At 43.5% G+C, this 17,388-nt stretch overlaps 1 protein-coding gene across 1 annotated transcript; it reads left to right on the top strand.

The window, feature by feature from the left end:
- Nucleotides 1-1,863: 1,863 nt before the first annotated feature.
- LOC115363526 (pyruvate dehydrogenase (acetyl-transferring) kinase isozyme 2, mitochondrial-like) lies at nucleotides 1,864-17,155 on the top strand. Its single transcript, XM_030057788.1, has 11 exons — nucleotides 1,864-2,072; nucleotides 3,688-3,829; nucleotides 7,314-7,385; nucleotides 7,860-8,050; nucleotides 9,346-9,435; nucleotides 10,681-10,758; nucleotides 11,002-11,078; nucleotides 11,800-11,898; nucleotides 14,416-14,526; nucleotides 14,838-14,951; nucleotides 15,671-17,155. The coding sequence occupies exons 1-11, from the start codon at nucleotides 1,943-1,945 to the stop codon at nucleotides 15,812-15,814; spliced, it is 1,248 nt and encodes a 415-aa protein (XP_029913648.1). The 5' UTR covers nucleotides 1,864-1,942; the 3' UTR covers nucleotides 15,815-17,155.
- Nucleotides 17,156-17,388: the final 233 nt, after the last annotated feature.

Here is a 17,388-nt window from a genome sequence, read left to right as displayed (position 1 = left end):
ACTTCTACTTCTACTGCAGTCACATACCAGCAGAGGAACAGTACTTCTACTTCTACTGCAGTCACATACCAGCAGAGGAACAGTACTTCTACTTCTACTGCAGTCACATACTGCAGTAGAGGAAAGAAGTATACTTCTGTCCTCTGCTGGAGTACTGCAGGGAGGAGAGTTTTTATTTTTCATGACATTTTAAAAATATCAGGGGAACTTGGCTGGAGAATGTTTGAGAAAAACTGATTTAGATGACAGAGGTTACTTCTTCTTCCTCTTCTTCCTCCTCTTCTTCCTCCTTCCTCCTCCTCCTCCTCCTCCTCCTCCTTCTCAGTACTATATTAATGTTGTCTGGAAGGAGTGGGCAGAGAGAGGGGGGCCTGAACTTTGTCCCAGTTCCCTCTCGCTCCTCCACACCCACCCACACACACACACACCCACACCCACACACACACACACACACACAGAGACACACACACACACACCCACACCCACACACACACACACACACTGTGCTGTGGTATGTGGTGACATAATGGGTGCAGTGTGACTCTGCAGCTGCTGATACAGTGCAGCCCCTCTCTCTGCTGTAGTTGACCTTGTTATTGCTCCCTCTCTTCCTGTGTGTGTGTGTGTGTGTGTGTGTGTGTGTGTGTGTGAGTGATGTAACTCCACGTTGCAGTGAGGATGCTGCTGAGGGAACAACATGTAATGAGGCGAGTGACAACAAACTGCTGCTGAACAGTAGAACACAGAATAGAGCAGAGTAGAACTGAACTGAGCAGATCAGCAGCAGGTGGAATAGAACTGTCATACAGGCGTTATTATTATTATTATTAACACTATTGTTGTTGTTGGGTCATTTATACATGAATAAGTAACAGCAACAACAATAATTGTACTAATATATAATGTAGATTGATAGATAGATACATTATTCATATATACAAATAAAAAATACAAAAAATAAAAAATAATAAAAAATACAAATAAAATTAAAATACAAATTAATTACAAAATCGAAAAATGAAACAAGTGAAAAAAGTAGGTTTAAGTATGGTCTGTTATCACTGTTATCTTAAGATAAAGATAACTATAGTCATAAACATCAATAAAATAAAACAAAATGAAGTCGAAATAAAAAATAATGTGAAATAAACAAGAAACAGCATTAATAACAGTGTGGTTTGTTAGTGTTGTTGTTAATGTTAATATTAAAATATGAAAATTAACCACTAAAATAACAAAATATAAAATGATAAAAAAAAATAAAATAAAAATAAAATAAAATAAATGAAGTAGACATAAACACTAAAATGAAATACAGCGAACAAAGCTGCAGAAACAGTGTGTTCTCTCTGTTGTTGATGCCTGTGGTAAAATAAATAAAATAAAGTGAAATAAAATAAAAATAAAGATTAATTAATAATAAAAATAAAATAGCAATAAATAAAGTAGGAATAAGAAATAATACGAAATAAAGCTTTAAAAATAATGTAGAAACGATATGATTTGTTGTCGTTGTTAATGTTGGTATTAAATAAATAAAATAACCGAGAATAAAAATAAACATTATTTGTGTGTGTTGTCTGTTACATGTGTTGACACACACACACACACACACACTTAGCAGTGTTGACACACATTCCGCGGTGTGTTTTCAGTACACTGATAAAGTCAGTTTCCGTGATGACGCACGCACGCACGCGCACACGCACGCACCTTGTTTACCATGCCCATGCACAGCGCGAGCCGGCGGGGCTCCGCGCATCCCATTGGTTGGCGGCCGCCCACCTCGCCGCGCCATTGGCTGGCGGAGTGTATTAGTGGAGGGTGTGTGTGTGTTCGGGCTGCAGACCCGAGCAAGAGACTCTCAGAGTGACTTCCCCTGCTGCACAGAGAGTGTGTATTGTGAGTGTGTGTGACTGTGTGTGTGTGTGTGTGTGTGAGGATGGCGAGCAAGATGAAGTTCGTGCGCTTCCTGACGAAGACCGCGGCTCTGGCCAACGTGCCCAAACACATCGAGCACTTCTCCAAGTTCTCGCCCTCGCCGCTCTCCATGAAGCAGTTCCTGGATTTCGGTGAGTGTGCAGATGATTTCACCTGAACTCACACACTCCTGGAAAACAGAGCAAACACACACACACTCTCAAGGTGTTTCTGATTTTTTGTCCTCCCCGATTGCAATACATGAGGAGGGACAGAATAGTGGAAACAGCTGTCAGTAAAGTGCAGCACTGACTATGAGCTCAGTGCCAAACACAGAAGTGAATGAACACCTCTGTTACCGTGACAACAAGACCAGCTGAGCGGTACAGGCAGCGGAAACACACACCACAGCTGGATTAGACCGGATTAGACTGCACAGGTGGAGCTGATGAAGTGACACTAGGTGGATTTGGACCTTCAGGGGGTCTCTCAGCTTGGGGCCTCTAAGGTGCAGCGTCTGACCCCCTGACATCAGGTTCTTATTAAAGAGTCCAGTCTTGTTCCTATATTATAACAACAATATTGACTGGAGAGTTGTTCAATTTATTTTTCATCATTTTCCACAAGTCAGGCAAAACATATTTCATTTCACGGCTACTCAACCACAGCCTGCAAGTTATAATCTACCTTTAATTAATATTTAACCCAATGTTTTTGTTTATTGAAGTATTTATTTATTGATTTATCGATTCATTCAGGAAACGGTGCATATATATTCTGCTTGGGAGCATATACGGACCTTTTTTGGCTGTGAAAAAGGTTATGCATAACTACCTGGAGCCCTACAGGGGGGACGTTTGTGCAAAAATGGACTCCTGCTTTACCTTTGTTTCTGTCAGTGTCGCCTCTAGAATCCACTGTAAATAAGTTTATTTGGTTTAATTTGGTCGTACATTGAATTTAAATGTGCAGGCAGATCTTAAAAGTCTTAAATATGATTTAGCGAGTGCCTGGACTCCCAGCTGAGTGAATCTGGCTCATTAAAATGTATAGAAATGTCCTTTTCTATATGCGTTCTCTATATTTGTTGAAACCAGAGCAGCGGGTCTTTCTTTTCTTTCTTTCTTTCATCTTATCGGTTATCAATATGCAGGGCGTTCACCGGGTCAGGTCATTAATCTGCTCTGATTTCCTTGGGAAGCTCTTATCTGTGTGACCCATAACCAGACTCAACCTGTTACATCACCTGCGGCGACCTCTGACCCGCGCAGGTGTTGTCAGGGCGTGTCTCCCAGCAGGTGGATGAAGGTCACTCTGCTGCTCACGTCAGCCAATCAGAGGCAACAACACTTTCCTCATATCAGTGATTATCTGCCCTTATGATTATGATTATGATTGCATTACCGCAGGCTCTGGTGTAGGTTCAGCCTGTATTGAAAACATATTCGAATGTAGAAATATATCCAATATGTGCTCAACACAAAGTTATATGAAGGAACAGGACTATAAATAAAAATCAGGTTCAGGTTAGTGGTTACGGGTGTGATGATGAAGGTGATGATGATGATGATGTCAGTCAGAGGTGAAGAGTTTGAGGCTGACAACAACAATGATTTTTTTTTTACCGTTTTTAGTGGAATATCCCATTTCCAGTTGTTGTGTTGGTGCCTCTTGAGTCTTATTGTAAGCTGATTCTGTTCTATTCTATTCTATTCTGTTCTATTCTATTCTGTTCTATTCTATTCTGTTCTATTCTATCATGTTCAGGCTCGACCAACGCCTGCGAGCGCACGTCGTTCTCCTTCCTGCGTCAGGAGCTTCCCGTCCGTCTGTCCAACATCATGAAGGAGATCAACCTGCTGCCCGACGGGCTGCTGGCCACGCCCTCCGTCCAGCTGGTGCAGAGCTGGTGAGACGGGGAGAGGGGTGGGGGGGGGGGGCGGGGGGGGTGGGGGGGGGGGGGGGGAGAGAGAGAGAGAGAGAGAGAGAGAGACGGGGGAGAGAGAGAGAGAGAGAGAGAGAGCCGGGTTTGGGGTGTTTCCAGCCTCAGCCTGGCAGCAGCACCGGCGGCTGTGTGGTCGACCTGCTGACCTGCTGACTGACTGGTTCACTGACTGGTTCACTGACTGGTTCACTGACTGGTTTACTGACTGGCTCACTGACTGGTTCACTGACTGGTTCACTGACTGGTTCACTGACTGGTTTACTGACTGGTTTACTGACTGGTTCACTGACTGGTTCACTGACTGGTTTACTGACTGGTTCACTGACTGGTTTACTGACTGGTTCTCTGACTTGTTTACTGACTGGTTCACTGACTGGCTGCTGCTCTGCTGCCTCACAGTGTGTCACTGTGACTCTGATAAGAATGATGATAATTATTACAGCTCATAGAGCTGATCACCTCAGCTACTAGTACTTGTAGTAGTAGCAGTAGTAGAAGTAGTAGTAGTGGTAGTAGTAATAGTAGTAGTAGTATTAGTAGCAGTAGTAGTAGTAGTAGTAGCAGTAGCAGTAGCAGTAGTAGTAAACAGTAGTAGTAGTAGTAGTAGTAGTGGTAATAGCAGTAGTAGTAGTAATAGCAGTAGTAGTAGTAGTAGTAGTAGCAGTAGCAGTAGTAGTAGTAATAGTAGTATTAGTAGTAGTAGTAGTAGTATTGGTCTTATTGCATTAATGCTGTGTTGAGGGAGTGAGCAGGCAGAGAGGGAGGGGGAGCAGCTGAACTTTGTCCCAGTTTCCTTTTGCTTCTCTACACACACACACACACACACACACACAGACACACACACACACACACAGACACACACACACACACACACACACACACACACACACAGACACACACACACACACACACAGACACACACACACACACACACACACACACACACACACACACACACACAGACACACACACACACACACACACACACACACACACACACACACACACACCACCCTCTTCGTCCTGCTTGTTGTTGAAGGATCTTGACGTTTCGTGAACTCTGCTGCAGACACAAAGTTCACAAACAGACTCATCATGGAGTTTCTGTTTGAGCCCCTCGAGAACACGCCGGGGGTTCAGGGAGATATTTAGTTTGTTGATGTGTTTTTTTTCTTTTCACGCCGTTCCTCTCTCTCTCTCTCTCTCTCTCTCTCTCTCTCTCTCTCTCTCTCTCCTCTCCCTCTCTCTCTCTCTCTCTCTCCCTCCCTCTCTCTCTCTCTCTCTCTCTCTCTCTCTCTCTCTCTCTCTCTCTCTCTGTCTCTCGTCCCGTCACGCTCGCCTCATTACCGTCTCAGTTTCGTGTATCTTGTGATGCGCTCTAAATAAATCTGACCAAGTGGGAAGAGAAAAACATCCGCTCAGATGAAATGTGCCGAGCAGGTTCCATGTCTCAGGAAACAAACAAACAAAACCCCAAAAAAACAACAACCAAAAAAAACAAGCGTAAAAAGTAGTTCCATGTTTTCCTGGCCGCTCCCCTCCCCCCGCCCGCCCGTGTCCCGCAGTTTCCAGGAACTTTCTAGGAAACAGATTTCCTCTCTTGTTTTTACATCAGGGAGGCTCTGGGACGTCCCGCTGGTGAACAGGCAGCGTCTAAAATCTAAAGTCTTTTCACTGAAGCAAGAAAACAACAACAAACTGGGGTGTTGTTCTTGTGCGGTGGAAACTTTATCTCACTAATAACACTCACTAATAATAATAATAATAAACTTTATTTGTGTAGCACCTTTCATACAAGAATTGCAGCTCAAAGTGCTTCACAATAAAAAGAAGAAAACATTTGAAAACACATTAAATAAAACGTTAAAAAGAATAAAACACAGCACAGGGTGGAATTAAAAAGAAAAGGCTAAAAATTGAAATAAAAAAATTTGAAATAAAACAAAAGATGCAAATAAAACAAGAAAAGACAACAGTGTGGAATAAAATAGGAGCTAGTTAATGATCAACTGATCTGCAGCCAGTGATTAGACCTTAAATAATCAATGAAATTCAGATGGGAGGTGATCGGAGTCTTCCTCAGTCCAAAGTGTTCCTTCAGTAAAGACATGAACGGAGAAGAGGGAGCTGGAATCAGACTTGAGAGAGGACCGTGACTTCATTATTGAAATTGTGATTGCTGTGATTGATTTTCTATCAGCTGATCGGTTGATTGATTGATCGTTTTGATCCCAGAGAAGACGAGGGAGGAGGTTTGGATCCGAAGACGAGCTAATTCATGTTCTGCTGCTCCTGATTCAAAGAGCGACTCGTGACGGGGGTCTGGGGTCACGCTGCGTTGATTTATTTTGGCTGAGGACACGTGATACACACACACACACACACACACACACACACACACACACTGGGACTGATGATGGATGGAGATGTTTACATCCTCTGCTCTCCGTCTCTCTACAGCTCTCTGGAATGCAGTGGGCTTGGCTTTGTGTGTGTGTGTGTGTGTGTGTGTTTGGGGGAGTCTGGGCTTTGATTTTGGGGGGTTGCTGACACACACACACACACACACACACACACACACACTCAGCCTCAGCTCAGATTCAGCTGCTGTTTCCAGTTCAGCCACAACAACACAGACACCTGAGACTCAGACGGGTCGTGTGACCGTCACACCGCCGAGGAAAAAAAACAACCGCGTCGCTTTCACACCCATTCAGAACCTCGCAACAGGGAAAACACAAACAAACAAACAAACAAACAAACAAACAAACACGAAAATACATCAGATTGCTTCCAGTAGAGAATCAGTTTGTCCTCTCGTCTGTCTGCAGCAAACTGGTGCTGCTTCACCACATCAGGAGCCGATGTGATTGGCTCTCTGTGTGTTCAGTTTCATACAAAGTCAATGCAGAGACGCCAACAGATGTGAATTCATGCTGGGCGATGCGAATAATGTGAACTCCCCTGTCGCGAACACGGGAAATGTGTCATTCATGCGAGCTCCCTTACGAAAAAATGACAAAGTCAGGTTTTGGAATAAATTTCCACATTGTTTCATTATATTCATTTTTTCACATGTGATTTCGTGTTATTTTCACATGTGAAAATGCTAATTGCGCATGACTTTGTGTGACCAAAGTTTCTTTTCACATGTGGGAAATTTCAATCATGTAAAAACAGCAAATCACATGTGAAAATGTTTGGTTTTTTTTCGCATGTGAAAACAGTAAATCACATGTGAAAAGCTGTAATTGCACATGTGACATTTTCATCAGGGTTAAAATTTTTCAGCCCGAGTGATGTGACGGCGGACGGACGGGATCTGACTGATGGAGTCACGTCCTCGTCTCTTCTGCCTTTTTTTTTTTTTTTTTTGGATGCTTGTGAGATAATGGGTTCCCTCTGTCTGTGTGTGTGTGTGTGTGTGTGTGTGTGTGTGTTCTCACAGGTACATCCAGAGTCTGATGGAGATCCTGGAGTTTCTGGACAAGAACCCGGACGACCAGCGAGTCCTCGAAACGTGAGTCCAACAGCGCCGAGTCCAATTTCTGCTGCAGCCGCTGCTTCCTCTGATCAGTCATTTAGTGAAAGTGACGTCTCGAAATGTCTCCCAAATCTGAGCAGCAGCCAATAAAAGACTTAAACAAAGTATTAACTTTATGAAACAAAATTAATAAGGATATGAACGTAGAAAGGAAGACAGCCATCGCCTCTTAGTGAAGCTGGACTGAAAACATTCATCAGTATGGAAAATATCAATTTAGTGGGAAATCAGTCACTCATTTTCTGTTGATTGACAAATTATTGATAATAACCACAATAATAATAATAACTATAATAAGGATAATTATCTTATAAATTGATCTTTTTTTAATCTTAGGAGTTTATTGGCTAACAGCTTCATGTCTGCTTAGGGTTTTCACACATCCCTCTCCCTCTGTTGCCTCCACACACACACACGCACACACACACACACACGCACACACACACGCAGGTTTGTGGAGGTGCTGGAGGGCATCAGGAACCGGCACAACGACGTGGTGCCCACCATGGCTCAGGGCGTCATCGAGTTCAAAGACGCCTTCCGGCGGCCGGACGACGCCGCCACCGACCACAACATCCAGTACTTCCTGGACCGCTTCTACACGAGCCGCATCTCCATCCGCATGCTCATCAACCAGCACAGTGAGCCGCGCGCGCACGCACGCACACACACACACACACACACACACACACACACTTCATTTATCCAGAACATTTCATCCTCACGCAAACAGAAAAAAGAAAAATAACATCGCTACATGAAATTATTGGGGTTAATTAAGGTGAGGACCATTTAGACTCAATTGGCAAGAAACAGTATGAAATTTGATGGCTGAGTCCACATGGTTCTCATCGTCAGTCTGACAGTTGCATTTTTTTTTTTTCTTTTGAGTCTACATTTTTGGAACACATTTGACACAGACGCCATAAACACAATTAAACTCTCCCTCCCACAGCAGCCAAACACTGAGCAGGTTCATGCACACACACACACACACACACACACACACACACACACACATTTTGGTTCTCAAACTTTTTTCAGTGATGTTCCCCCTATGAAATATTTTTTCAGCCAAGTAACCCGTGCAAAGCATTTTGGGTTGAAAAAAAAAAAAGTGGTCAAACATCAGTGCCATCAGTGTCTGATTTATTAAACTTTGTGACTGAAAAACACTTTCAAATTTCAAACATTTGAAAAAAAAAAAACTGATTTTTTTCCTTCTGCGTTTTTGTCCTGGAACCTTGCATGGATCCTATTTTTTATTTATTTATTTATTTATTTATTTATTTTTTTATTTATTTATTTATTTATTTATTTTTTGTGCTATCTTCTGTGCTGCACCTCTGGCTCGTCCTGTCGCAGCTCCTCTCCTGATTGGCCGTCGCTCCGTCGGCCTGATCTCCAGCCAAACCCGGCGCTCCCGCCCGCTCTGCCAGGCCGTTATGTAACGGGAGCGGCGGCTGGCAGCAGCTTACGCAACGCCAGACGGGCTCCAGCACGCCGTTTGGCGGGCGGAGAGGCCGTGAGCGCCGAGGCCGAGTCAGATCATTCAGACTGACAGGAGTCAAACACAAACCAGGAGGACAGATCTGGGATCAGATTAACAAGAAAACATTCACCAGACAATCAGTTATAAATGATTTATTTAAATGTATAAGTTTAGTTATTTTTTATGATCATGATAAACTAAACTTTTTTTGTTGAGAACGACTTTTCAAATCAAAGTCACACGAAGTGAAAGAGCCAAAAAAAAGAGGAACCACATGCAAATGAAGCGAAAGTGAAAAAAAAAGCAAATCGTTTTGATTGGAGAAACCAGACGGCTGGCTCACCCTGCCTGTCAATCATCCTCTCTCTCTCTCTCTCTCTCTCTCTCTCTCTCTCTCTCTCTCTCTCTCTCTCTCTCTCTCTCTCTCGCTCGTCCTCCCTGCAGCTCTGATCTTCGACGGCAACACAAACCCCGCCCACCCCAACACCATCGGCTGCATCGACCCCGTGTGCGACGTGACGGAGGTGGTGCGAGGTGAGGGTGTGTGTGTGTGTGTGTGTGTGTGTGTGTGTGTGTGTGTCACTGAATCTCATTTATAACTTAATGTGTTCATATGAAGTCTGAAGACACACAGAGCTTTAACAGCTGGTGCAACCGAGAGGCAGAGAAAACCAGATTGAGGGTTAGGGTGAGATTAGGGTTAGATTAGGGTTAGATTAGGGTTAGGGTTTGATTGAGGTGTATCAAAAGCAATTGGTTCAAACATATCCTGATATCAATTCTAAAGTAACAATAAAAAAAAAAAAAAAAAAAAAAAAAAACTTTTTCCGCTTGATTGGCAGTTTTCCATGTCATTAAATACACTAATTTACCAAGAAACAGCAAAAACACTTTTATTTGTATTTGTGTATTCGTTTTTTGTTTTTTTTTTCTTCCTCAAATGAAAACCATGTATCACTGATGGTGAGTTTACGCTGTACCAGGAGGCAAATTATTATTATTTTTTCAATAATCTGTCCGTCTAATCAAATCAAACTGCCTCTCTCTTCCATCTGCTGTCCCGTCGCTTTAGACTTTCAAAAGATCAATTCAATTCAGTTCAATAAGCTTTATTGGCATGACTGTATTATACACAATATTGCCAAAGCATTCTTGGACAGACAGGTAACAAAACAGTGAGTGATGACATACATAAAATAATACAAATAATAATAAGGAATTAATAAGTAAATAAGTAAATAAATAAAATGCATTTCATTATGACAATTGAGCGTTGAGCCCCAGCAACCGGTTTCAGCAGGAAATGAAATCACAGATGTTTTTGAAAAGCTGTGGCTCTGTGAGCTGAGCGGCTCTGGTGGATCTGGTGGATCTGATGGATCTGGTGGATCTGGTGGATCTGAACACTGATCTGCTGCAGCTCCGTCACTCTGACACTGAGGGAAACATTCAAAGCCGAGACACCGCTGTTTGTTACGGCTGCAGAATCACATCACACAGAAGAGATCTGCATGTCTCGTTTCCCTGGAAACCAGCCGCTCATGTTTGGGATCTTTGGAAACTTCAGGATCTCAGCTAGAATTAAAACCCCCTGAAGAAAAGTGTCATCATGGGCATCGAGATTTTTATTACCGTGATACCAAACACCTATCAGCCGCTGTGTTTACTCTGACTGTAAAGTTTGATGTTGTGTGTGTGTGGATCTTTGTTTTAGCTTCACTGAGTCTTTACAGGCCAACAGATGTTTTACCTGTGTGTTTCCTCTCTCTCTCCCTCCAGACGCCTACGAGAGCGCCAAGCTGCTGTGTGAGCAGTATTACCTGGGAGCGCCCGAGCTGGAGCTGAGGCAGATGAACGGTGAGACGCACACACACACACACAAACACACACACACACATGCATGCGTACACACACATTTCCTGAAAAGCATTTTGCAGTCATGTCGTTTTTTTATCGTACGAGAGGGAAATACTGTGCCTTTGTGTAGCAGGCCAGCTGTGCCACAACACACACAAGCTGTTCAAGTTGTTGGTGTGTGTGTGTATGTGTGTGTGTGTGTGTGTAAAGTGCTGACAGTGTTTTTTTTTTCCTCTCTCCTAGCCAACATCATCAGAGAGCCGATCCAGATCTCGTATATCCCCTCCCACCTCTACCACATGCTCTTTGAGCTCTTCAAGGTAAAAATGATAACGCTTTGTGTGTGTGTGTGTGTGTGTGTGTGTGTGTGTGAGTGTGTGTGTGTGTGTGTGTGTGTGTGTGTGTGTTTTTCTGGTTTGGGTTTCCCAAGGCCGAGACTTACGCAGATCACTATCAGTTACAACTTTCACTATCTTCCACTGTCTGGAACACAAATAAAACCTCCTTTCTATGAAATATTATATTGTCAAGATGATATGAAGATGACAAGATAAAACTGTTAAATAATAATAATAATAATAATTCTTCTTTTTCTCACTTTTATATTCTAAGATGGCATTTTTTAGCTTTTATGTCATTTTGAATTTTTTTTTTTGACTTGCTACTCATCACAAAAAAAAAAAATTTAATCTTTTTAAAATATTTTTCTTTTAGTCAAGAGTGCACTTTCTTACAAAAACGCATCTTCATAGGACACAAGTTGTGATTTCAATTTTTTTTTCATAGATGAATGAAGAGAATTTGTTGGCGCGTTTATGTTTCACTTGATTACATTTGATTTTTGCCTTTTAATTGAAAAAACTACAGTTATCCAGTTGTTACTCTTAGTATTTTATTCTTATCTGGGAAAAAAAAACACAAAGCGCCACTGGAGCCCACGTTAATCATTTTAAAATAACTTTTAGTAAAAACTTGTAAAACGATCAGCCCGGTCTGAGGTTCCCCGTCCCGTAACTCCACGTTCCCGTCCCGTCTCTGCAGAACGCCATGAGAGCCACGATCGAGAACCACGAGGCCAGCAGGACGCTCCCGCCCATCAGAGTCATGGTCGCCCTGGGTGGAGAGGACCTGTCAATCAAGGTGAGTGACGGCTCTGACGGCCAATCACACGTCTGGATGTTGAGTTGAGTGCATCCAGGCGAGGGACAGAAGGCATTTTAACAGATTCTCAGCAGGGATATCAGGTTTTTTTGGCAAATTGTTGATTCACACATTCATTAATTCATTCATTCGATGGTTTCCAGTTTGAAATGGATTATGAATTAGACTGAAAAACAACTTGAACACATAAAGGAAACACATTTTTAGGTGCTGGAAGCTCTCAGACTTAAACATGGAAGGTTATGGAAAAATCAAGGAATTTTACATCAAAGCCTGATATCAGGATGCACTGATGTCATTCTGTGGATTTTCAGTGTTTTCTCGTCTTTATGCGACTGGAAGAGAAAGGAAACTCAGGGACTATTTTTTGTTTTAATTATCCAGCACTCAGCACTTGCTTATTAAATCCCAGATTGCGTATAACAGTTTCTCTGTTAAGAAGCCGACCTGTTGAAAATCAAACACCTGGGCTGGTCAGCTGTAAAGCAGAATAATGAGCTGAAACAGCTGCTTTAGTGTTTTGTAACTGTAAACGTCCCACATACCTGAACCCAGAATAGAACCAGAACTGGCTCAGACCTCCAGTAATCCTCTGTGCTCTCTCGGGGTTGCTAAGCTGTAGATTTAGCGTAGCGTGCGGCGCTGCTGGCACGTCTCCACGCTGTTACGGCGTTTTAAAGCCGGGGCAGGGCGACCGAACCCCGCGTTCAGCAGCCCGGCTCACCTGACCGAGTGATGAGCCAGGAAGAGGAGAGGCAGACTCACTTCTCCCCTGAGAGACGAACGTCCTGCAGCTGGTTTTCTGAGAGAGACGTGAGCCTCGCCGAGCTCCTCCTGAGGACGCAAACTGATCGTCTGTGAACGCGATCGCAGTTCAACTTTGGTCGTTGTTGTTCTTGTAACCGTGGCTGGTTTTGAGGCTAGTCTGCAGACGGGGCTCAGACGTGGCCAGCTGGGTCTCCACGGTCTCCTCCGGTCTCTGCAGGCTCCTCGGTGGGACTGTCCCGCCCAGTTTTCGATGGTCCAGAGCGGTGGTTCCCAACCCAGTCCTCAAGGCCCCCCTGTCCTGCAGGTTCATGTTTCAGCTCTGCTCTCTCACACCTGATCCAGTTAAGGGCTTCATGCTGATTGGTTGAAGCAGATCCACCTGAACAGGCTGTGCATGAAGGTGCACGGGCCTTAACTGGGTCAGGTGACAAACACCTGCAGGACAGGGGAGCCTTGAGGACTGGGTCCAGAGGATCCCTACGGGCCAGACCGGGCTGACCCAGCTCTGAGGCGGGGCGAAGGCTCGCTTTGTAGCAGAAGAATAACACAGGAAAGAAAAATGGAGGATGGTCCTGGTCGAACGAGGACATCAGGGCTCTGCTCGCTGACTGGACAGAGGACAACGTCCAACATCAAGTCCACGCTGTTTGACGAAATGAGGACGTCATGCGATCTAAAGGGAAAAACATCCTGTTCCTGATGCCCACAGACCTGTTTCTCTCAGAGAACGGCCCCAGAAATACCAGTCCAGTCCAGTCCGGTCCAGTCCAGTCCGGTCCAGCTGACCTGGATCCAGCTCCGTGTGGACATACCAAACTGAAAATAACCTCAAGCACAAAAGCAAAACCCTCCTGCAAATCCCCCTGAAACCTCAGATTACAGCACGGTGTCGTAACCTGCTGCTGGTGCTTTCAGAGATTGGGACACGCGGTGACGTCGGCGGGCCGGTGAACCGAGCTCCCCGTAGATCACCGACGTCACCGGCGGGTCGAAGGTCAGGGGTCGCAGCAGCAGCAGCAGCACGGTGACTGACCCCGTCCCGGTTCCTCTGCAGGTTCAGGGTTTCCTCTCCAGAACGTTCCTCTGCTCTCCTCCCAGAGCGAGCGGGGGGGTTTCAGAGCTGCCACTTCACTCCTCCTCCCTTTCCTCCAGCCGCTGGTTTCCAGTCATTCCAATCAATCAATCAATCAATCAATCAAACTTTATTTATGGAGCACCACTGCGATATGAACATGAATTTCAGAGCCTTCAGACTTTTATTTGAAGTTTCACTGAAGGAACACGAAGGAATGAACTTATATAAAACAAACACTGAAGTTTTGTTTTTGTGTGATGATTCTGATTATTATTATTATTATTATTATTTATGTTTATTATTATTGTTAGGATAATTGATTGTTTTGCCTAACTTAGAAGGCACTTAATTGATTCTCGTTTATTGTTTGATTTACTGTTATCTACTTTTAGTTTTTTCTGTTGTCTTTGTTGTTTGTTTGTCTCGCTTGTTTATTTGTTTGTTTTGTTTTGTTTATTTTTGTATCACTATAACACACTTATGAGTATGAATTTTGTATTGTTGGACCCCAGGAAGACTAATGGGGATCTGAAATAAATAAATAAATAAATGAATTAATTAATAAACTCATGGATATATTAATATTTAATTCTCTCTCTCTCTCTCTCTCTCTCTCTCTCTCTCTCTCTCTCTCTCTCTCTCTCTCTCTCCAGATGAGTGACTGTGGCGGCGGCGTTCCCTTCAGGAAGACGGAGCGTCTGTTCAGCTACATGTACTCGACGGCTCCCCGACCCTCCATAGGAGACACACAGAGGGCCCCGCTGGTGAGCCTCACACACACACACACACACACACAGACACACACACACACACACACCTTACTCTGTATATTAAATGGTTGATTGATAGATAGATAGATAGATAGATAGGTATACTTTATTGATCCCAGACTGGGAAATTCACACGTTACAGCAGCATCATCAATAAAAACAAAAAATTAAAAAATTAAAATTAAAAGTATATACAATAGAGACTAAATATGCGAAATATATATATATATATATAATATTGGGAAAAACTAATGCAAGTGTGTGTGTGTGTGTGTGTGTGTGTGTGTGTGTGTGTGTGCGTGCAGGCTGGGTTCGGCTACGGCCTGCCCATCTCTCGTCTGTACGCTCGCTACTTCCAGGGCGACCTGCAGCTCTACTCCATGGAGGGTCACGGCACGGACGCTGTCATACACATGAAGGTAACACACACACACACACACACACACACACACACACACACACACACACACACACACACACACTGATCAGGCTGATATGTAGCTGTGTGAAGGATCAGATAAAGCAAATAAAGCAGATCTTTCTTTTTCTTTGTCTTTTATTTACATATTCTGTCTCCCATGCTGCACGCCAGCGCTACACAAACCCCCTAGTGGTGCTTTGGAGTACTGCAGGGGGTACATGAGATGTTTTTTTTTTTTGTTTGTTTTTTTAAATATCAGTCACGCATATTTCCTAAAATAATGAGCCTATGCTATAATAAGTTCAAAAAATGTAAGTGTGATAAGGATTTTTTTTTTTTTTTTTGCACTGCTCAGGGCTGAAAACATATTTTAAAGAGGGGAAAGTATTGAAAAAAAAAAACACTGCTGCAAGTCATCAGTGCATTTTATTAAATTGTATAGTAACTCTACAGCTCTCTCTCTCTCTCTCTCAATTTCAATAAAAAAAAAAATAATAATAAAATTTTTTTAAAAAATGAATTAATTATTTTTTTAAAAAAAGGAAAAATAAAAAATAAATAAACAATGTACACAATAACAATATAGATATAAACAACAATTTAAATGTTTTTCAATCGTCATGCCACAAGGAACACGGTGGCACAACCAAACTCTCTCTCTCTCTCTCTCTCTCTCTCTGTGTGTGTGTGTGTGTGTGTGTGTGTGTGTGTGTGCAGGCCCTGTCCACGGACTCGGTGGAGCGGCTTCCCGTCTTCAACCAGACCGCCCTGCGTCACTACAAGCTGAGCCTGGAGGCCGACGACTGGTGCGTTCCCTCCAAGGAGCCGCTGGACCTCGCCATCTACCGCGCCGCCAAGTGACCTTTCACCCCTGACCCCGCCCACCCCGCGACCTCTCACCCCTGACCCCCCCCCCCGACCACCCCGCGGGGCATCACGGCACCAGAGCTGTGAGACTGGATCTGAGGCGACCAATCGTAGGTGGAGGAGAGAATCGAGATGAAGAAGAGGACCAACCCCCCCCCGTCCCGACCCCGCTGCGCCCTGATTGGCTGGGAGATTCCTCAATAACGAAGCGTGGAATGGACACGTACTTCCTGTATGACTTCCTGTATCGCTTCTTGCTGTGATGTGTGCCGACCAGATACAGCAGGAGAAGAAAAAAAGCGCAGACGCCGAGCTGAAGCATGCTGGGACGCCGTGACGTGTGGCTCCGTCCGTCCAAATCAGCTGTTATTTTTGGATAAAGGCTAATTATGACAGTATAGCATTATTAAATGAAATATCGTGGAGCTACAAATACTTTTCTCCAGACATAAAAAAAAAACAAAAAAAAAAAGAAAGAAAAAAAATGACATGTTTGGTGCAAAAGTCACATCCCGCTCTGCTGGTTTTTGTTAAAATGGAAATTATGATGCAAAAATAATCAAAATAATCACCATATATGTCAGAATAATGACATTTTTTTTATTGCCGTATTGTGTAGCCTCGTGTTGTGAAGGATTTTCGCCCAGAGTAGACCAATCAGAAACGGTTTCACCCAATCAGTATTCAAGCTTTTTTTTTATTTTTATATTTTCTCATTTTTAATCGCCTCCCTCTGCAGCAGCTGCTTCAGGCTCAGAGGATGAACCGCATTTCAAGTGGCCTTCAAAATAAAGGTGCTTTTTTCAACAGCCGCCACCAGCAGATTTCAAAATAAAGGTGCTTTTAGAAAAACTGCCACCAGCAGATTTCAAAATAAAGGTGCTTTCTGATTTCCCTCTCAGCTGGTGCGGAGCAGCTCGGGTCAGAAACGACAGAAACCTGCTCTTTTTTTAATGTTTTATTCGTCTTTCTTGATCAGCCGCTTGTTTATTTTCTGAAGTTGAAGCCGCAGAGGAAGAACGGACGCTCACACAGCGAGTACTGAGGCTGACACGTGGAATATCACAGCAAACAAATCATGAACATGAAGTGACTTTGTGCAGCAGCCGAGATGAAACTGATGCATCAGTTTTTACCAATCAGACAGAAACTGCATCACATCTGTGTGTGTGTGTGTATGTGCATGTTTTAGTGTGTTTTAGTGTGTGTGTGTGTTACACTGTGTGTATTCACGCTCAGTTATTGGCCGAGTCACTGTGCTGTTTGTGTGTTTTGACCCTGATTCTGTTTGTACATTCAAAATGGACAAGATGTATATTTGGAAGAGCTTTTTATTTTTTATAAAAACCGGAAAATGAAATCACCACTTGTCTTTTTCATTTGTGTGTGTGTGTGTGTGTGTGTGTGTGTCACATGTCCTGACTCAAGAGGAAGGAGTCCATCCTGAGGTCTGATTGGCTCTGGTCACGGACCAATCAGACGCTGAGTTACAGCTTCTCTCATTGAAAGACAAACAAGAGAAAATCAAAGCGAGGCCAAACACTCCTCTGCAAACAGGACAGACATTC

Source organism: Myripristis murdjan, chromosome 8, assembly GCF_902150065.1.
Source record: "Myripristis murdjan chromosome 8, fMyrMur1.1, whole genome shotgun sequence".
NCBI classification, from domain to species: domain Eukaryota; kingdom Metazoa; phylum Chordata; class Actinopteri; order Holocentriformes; family Holocentridae; genus Myripristis; species Myripristis murdjan.
This window is presented reverse-complemented; position numbering and strand designations above follow the sequence as displayed.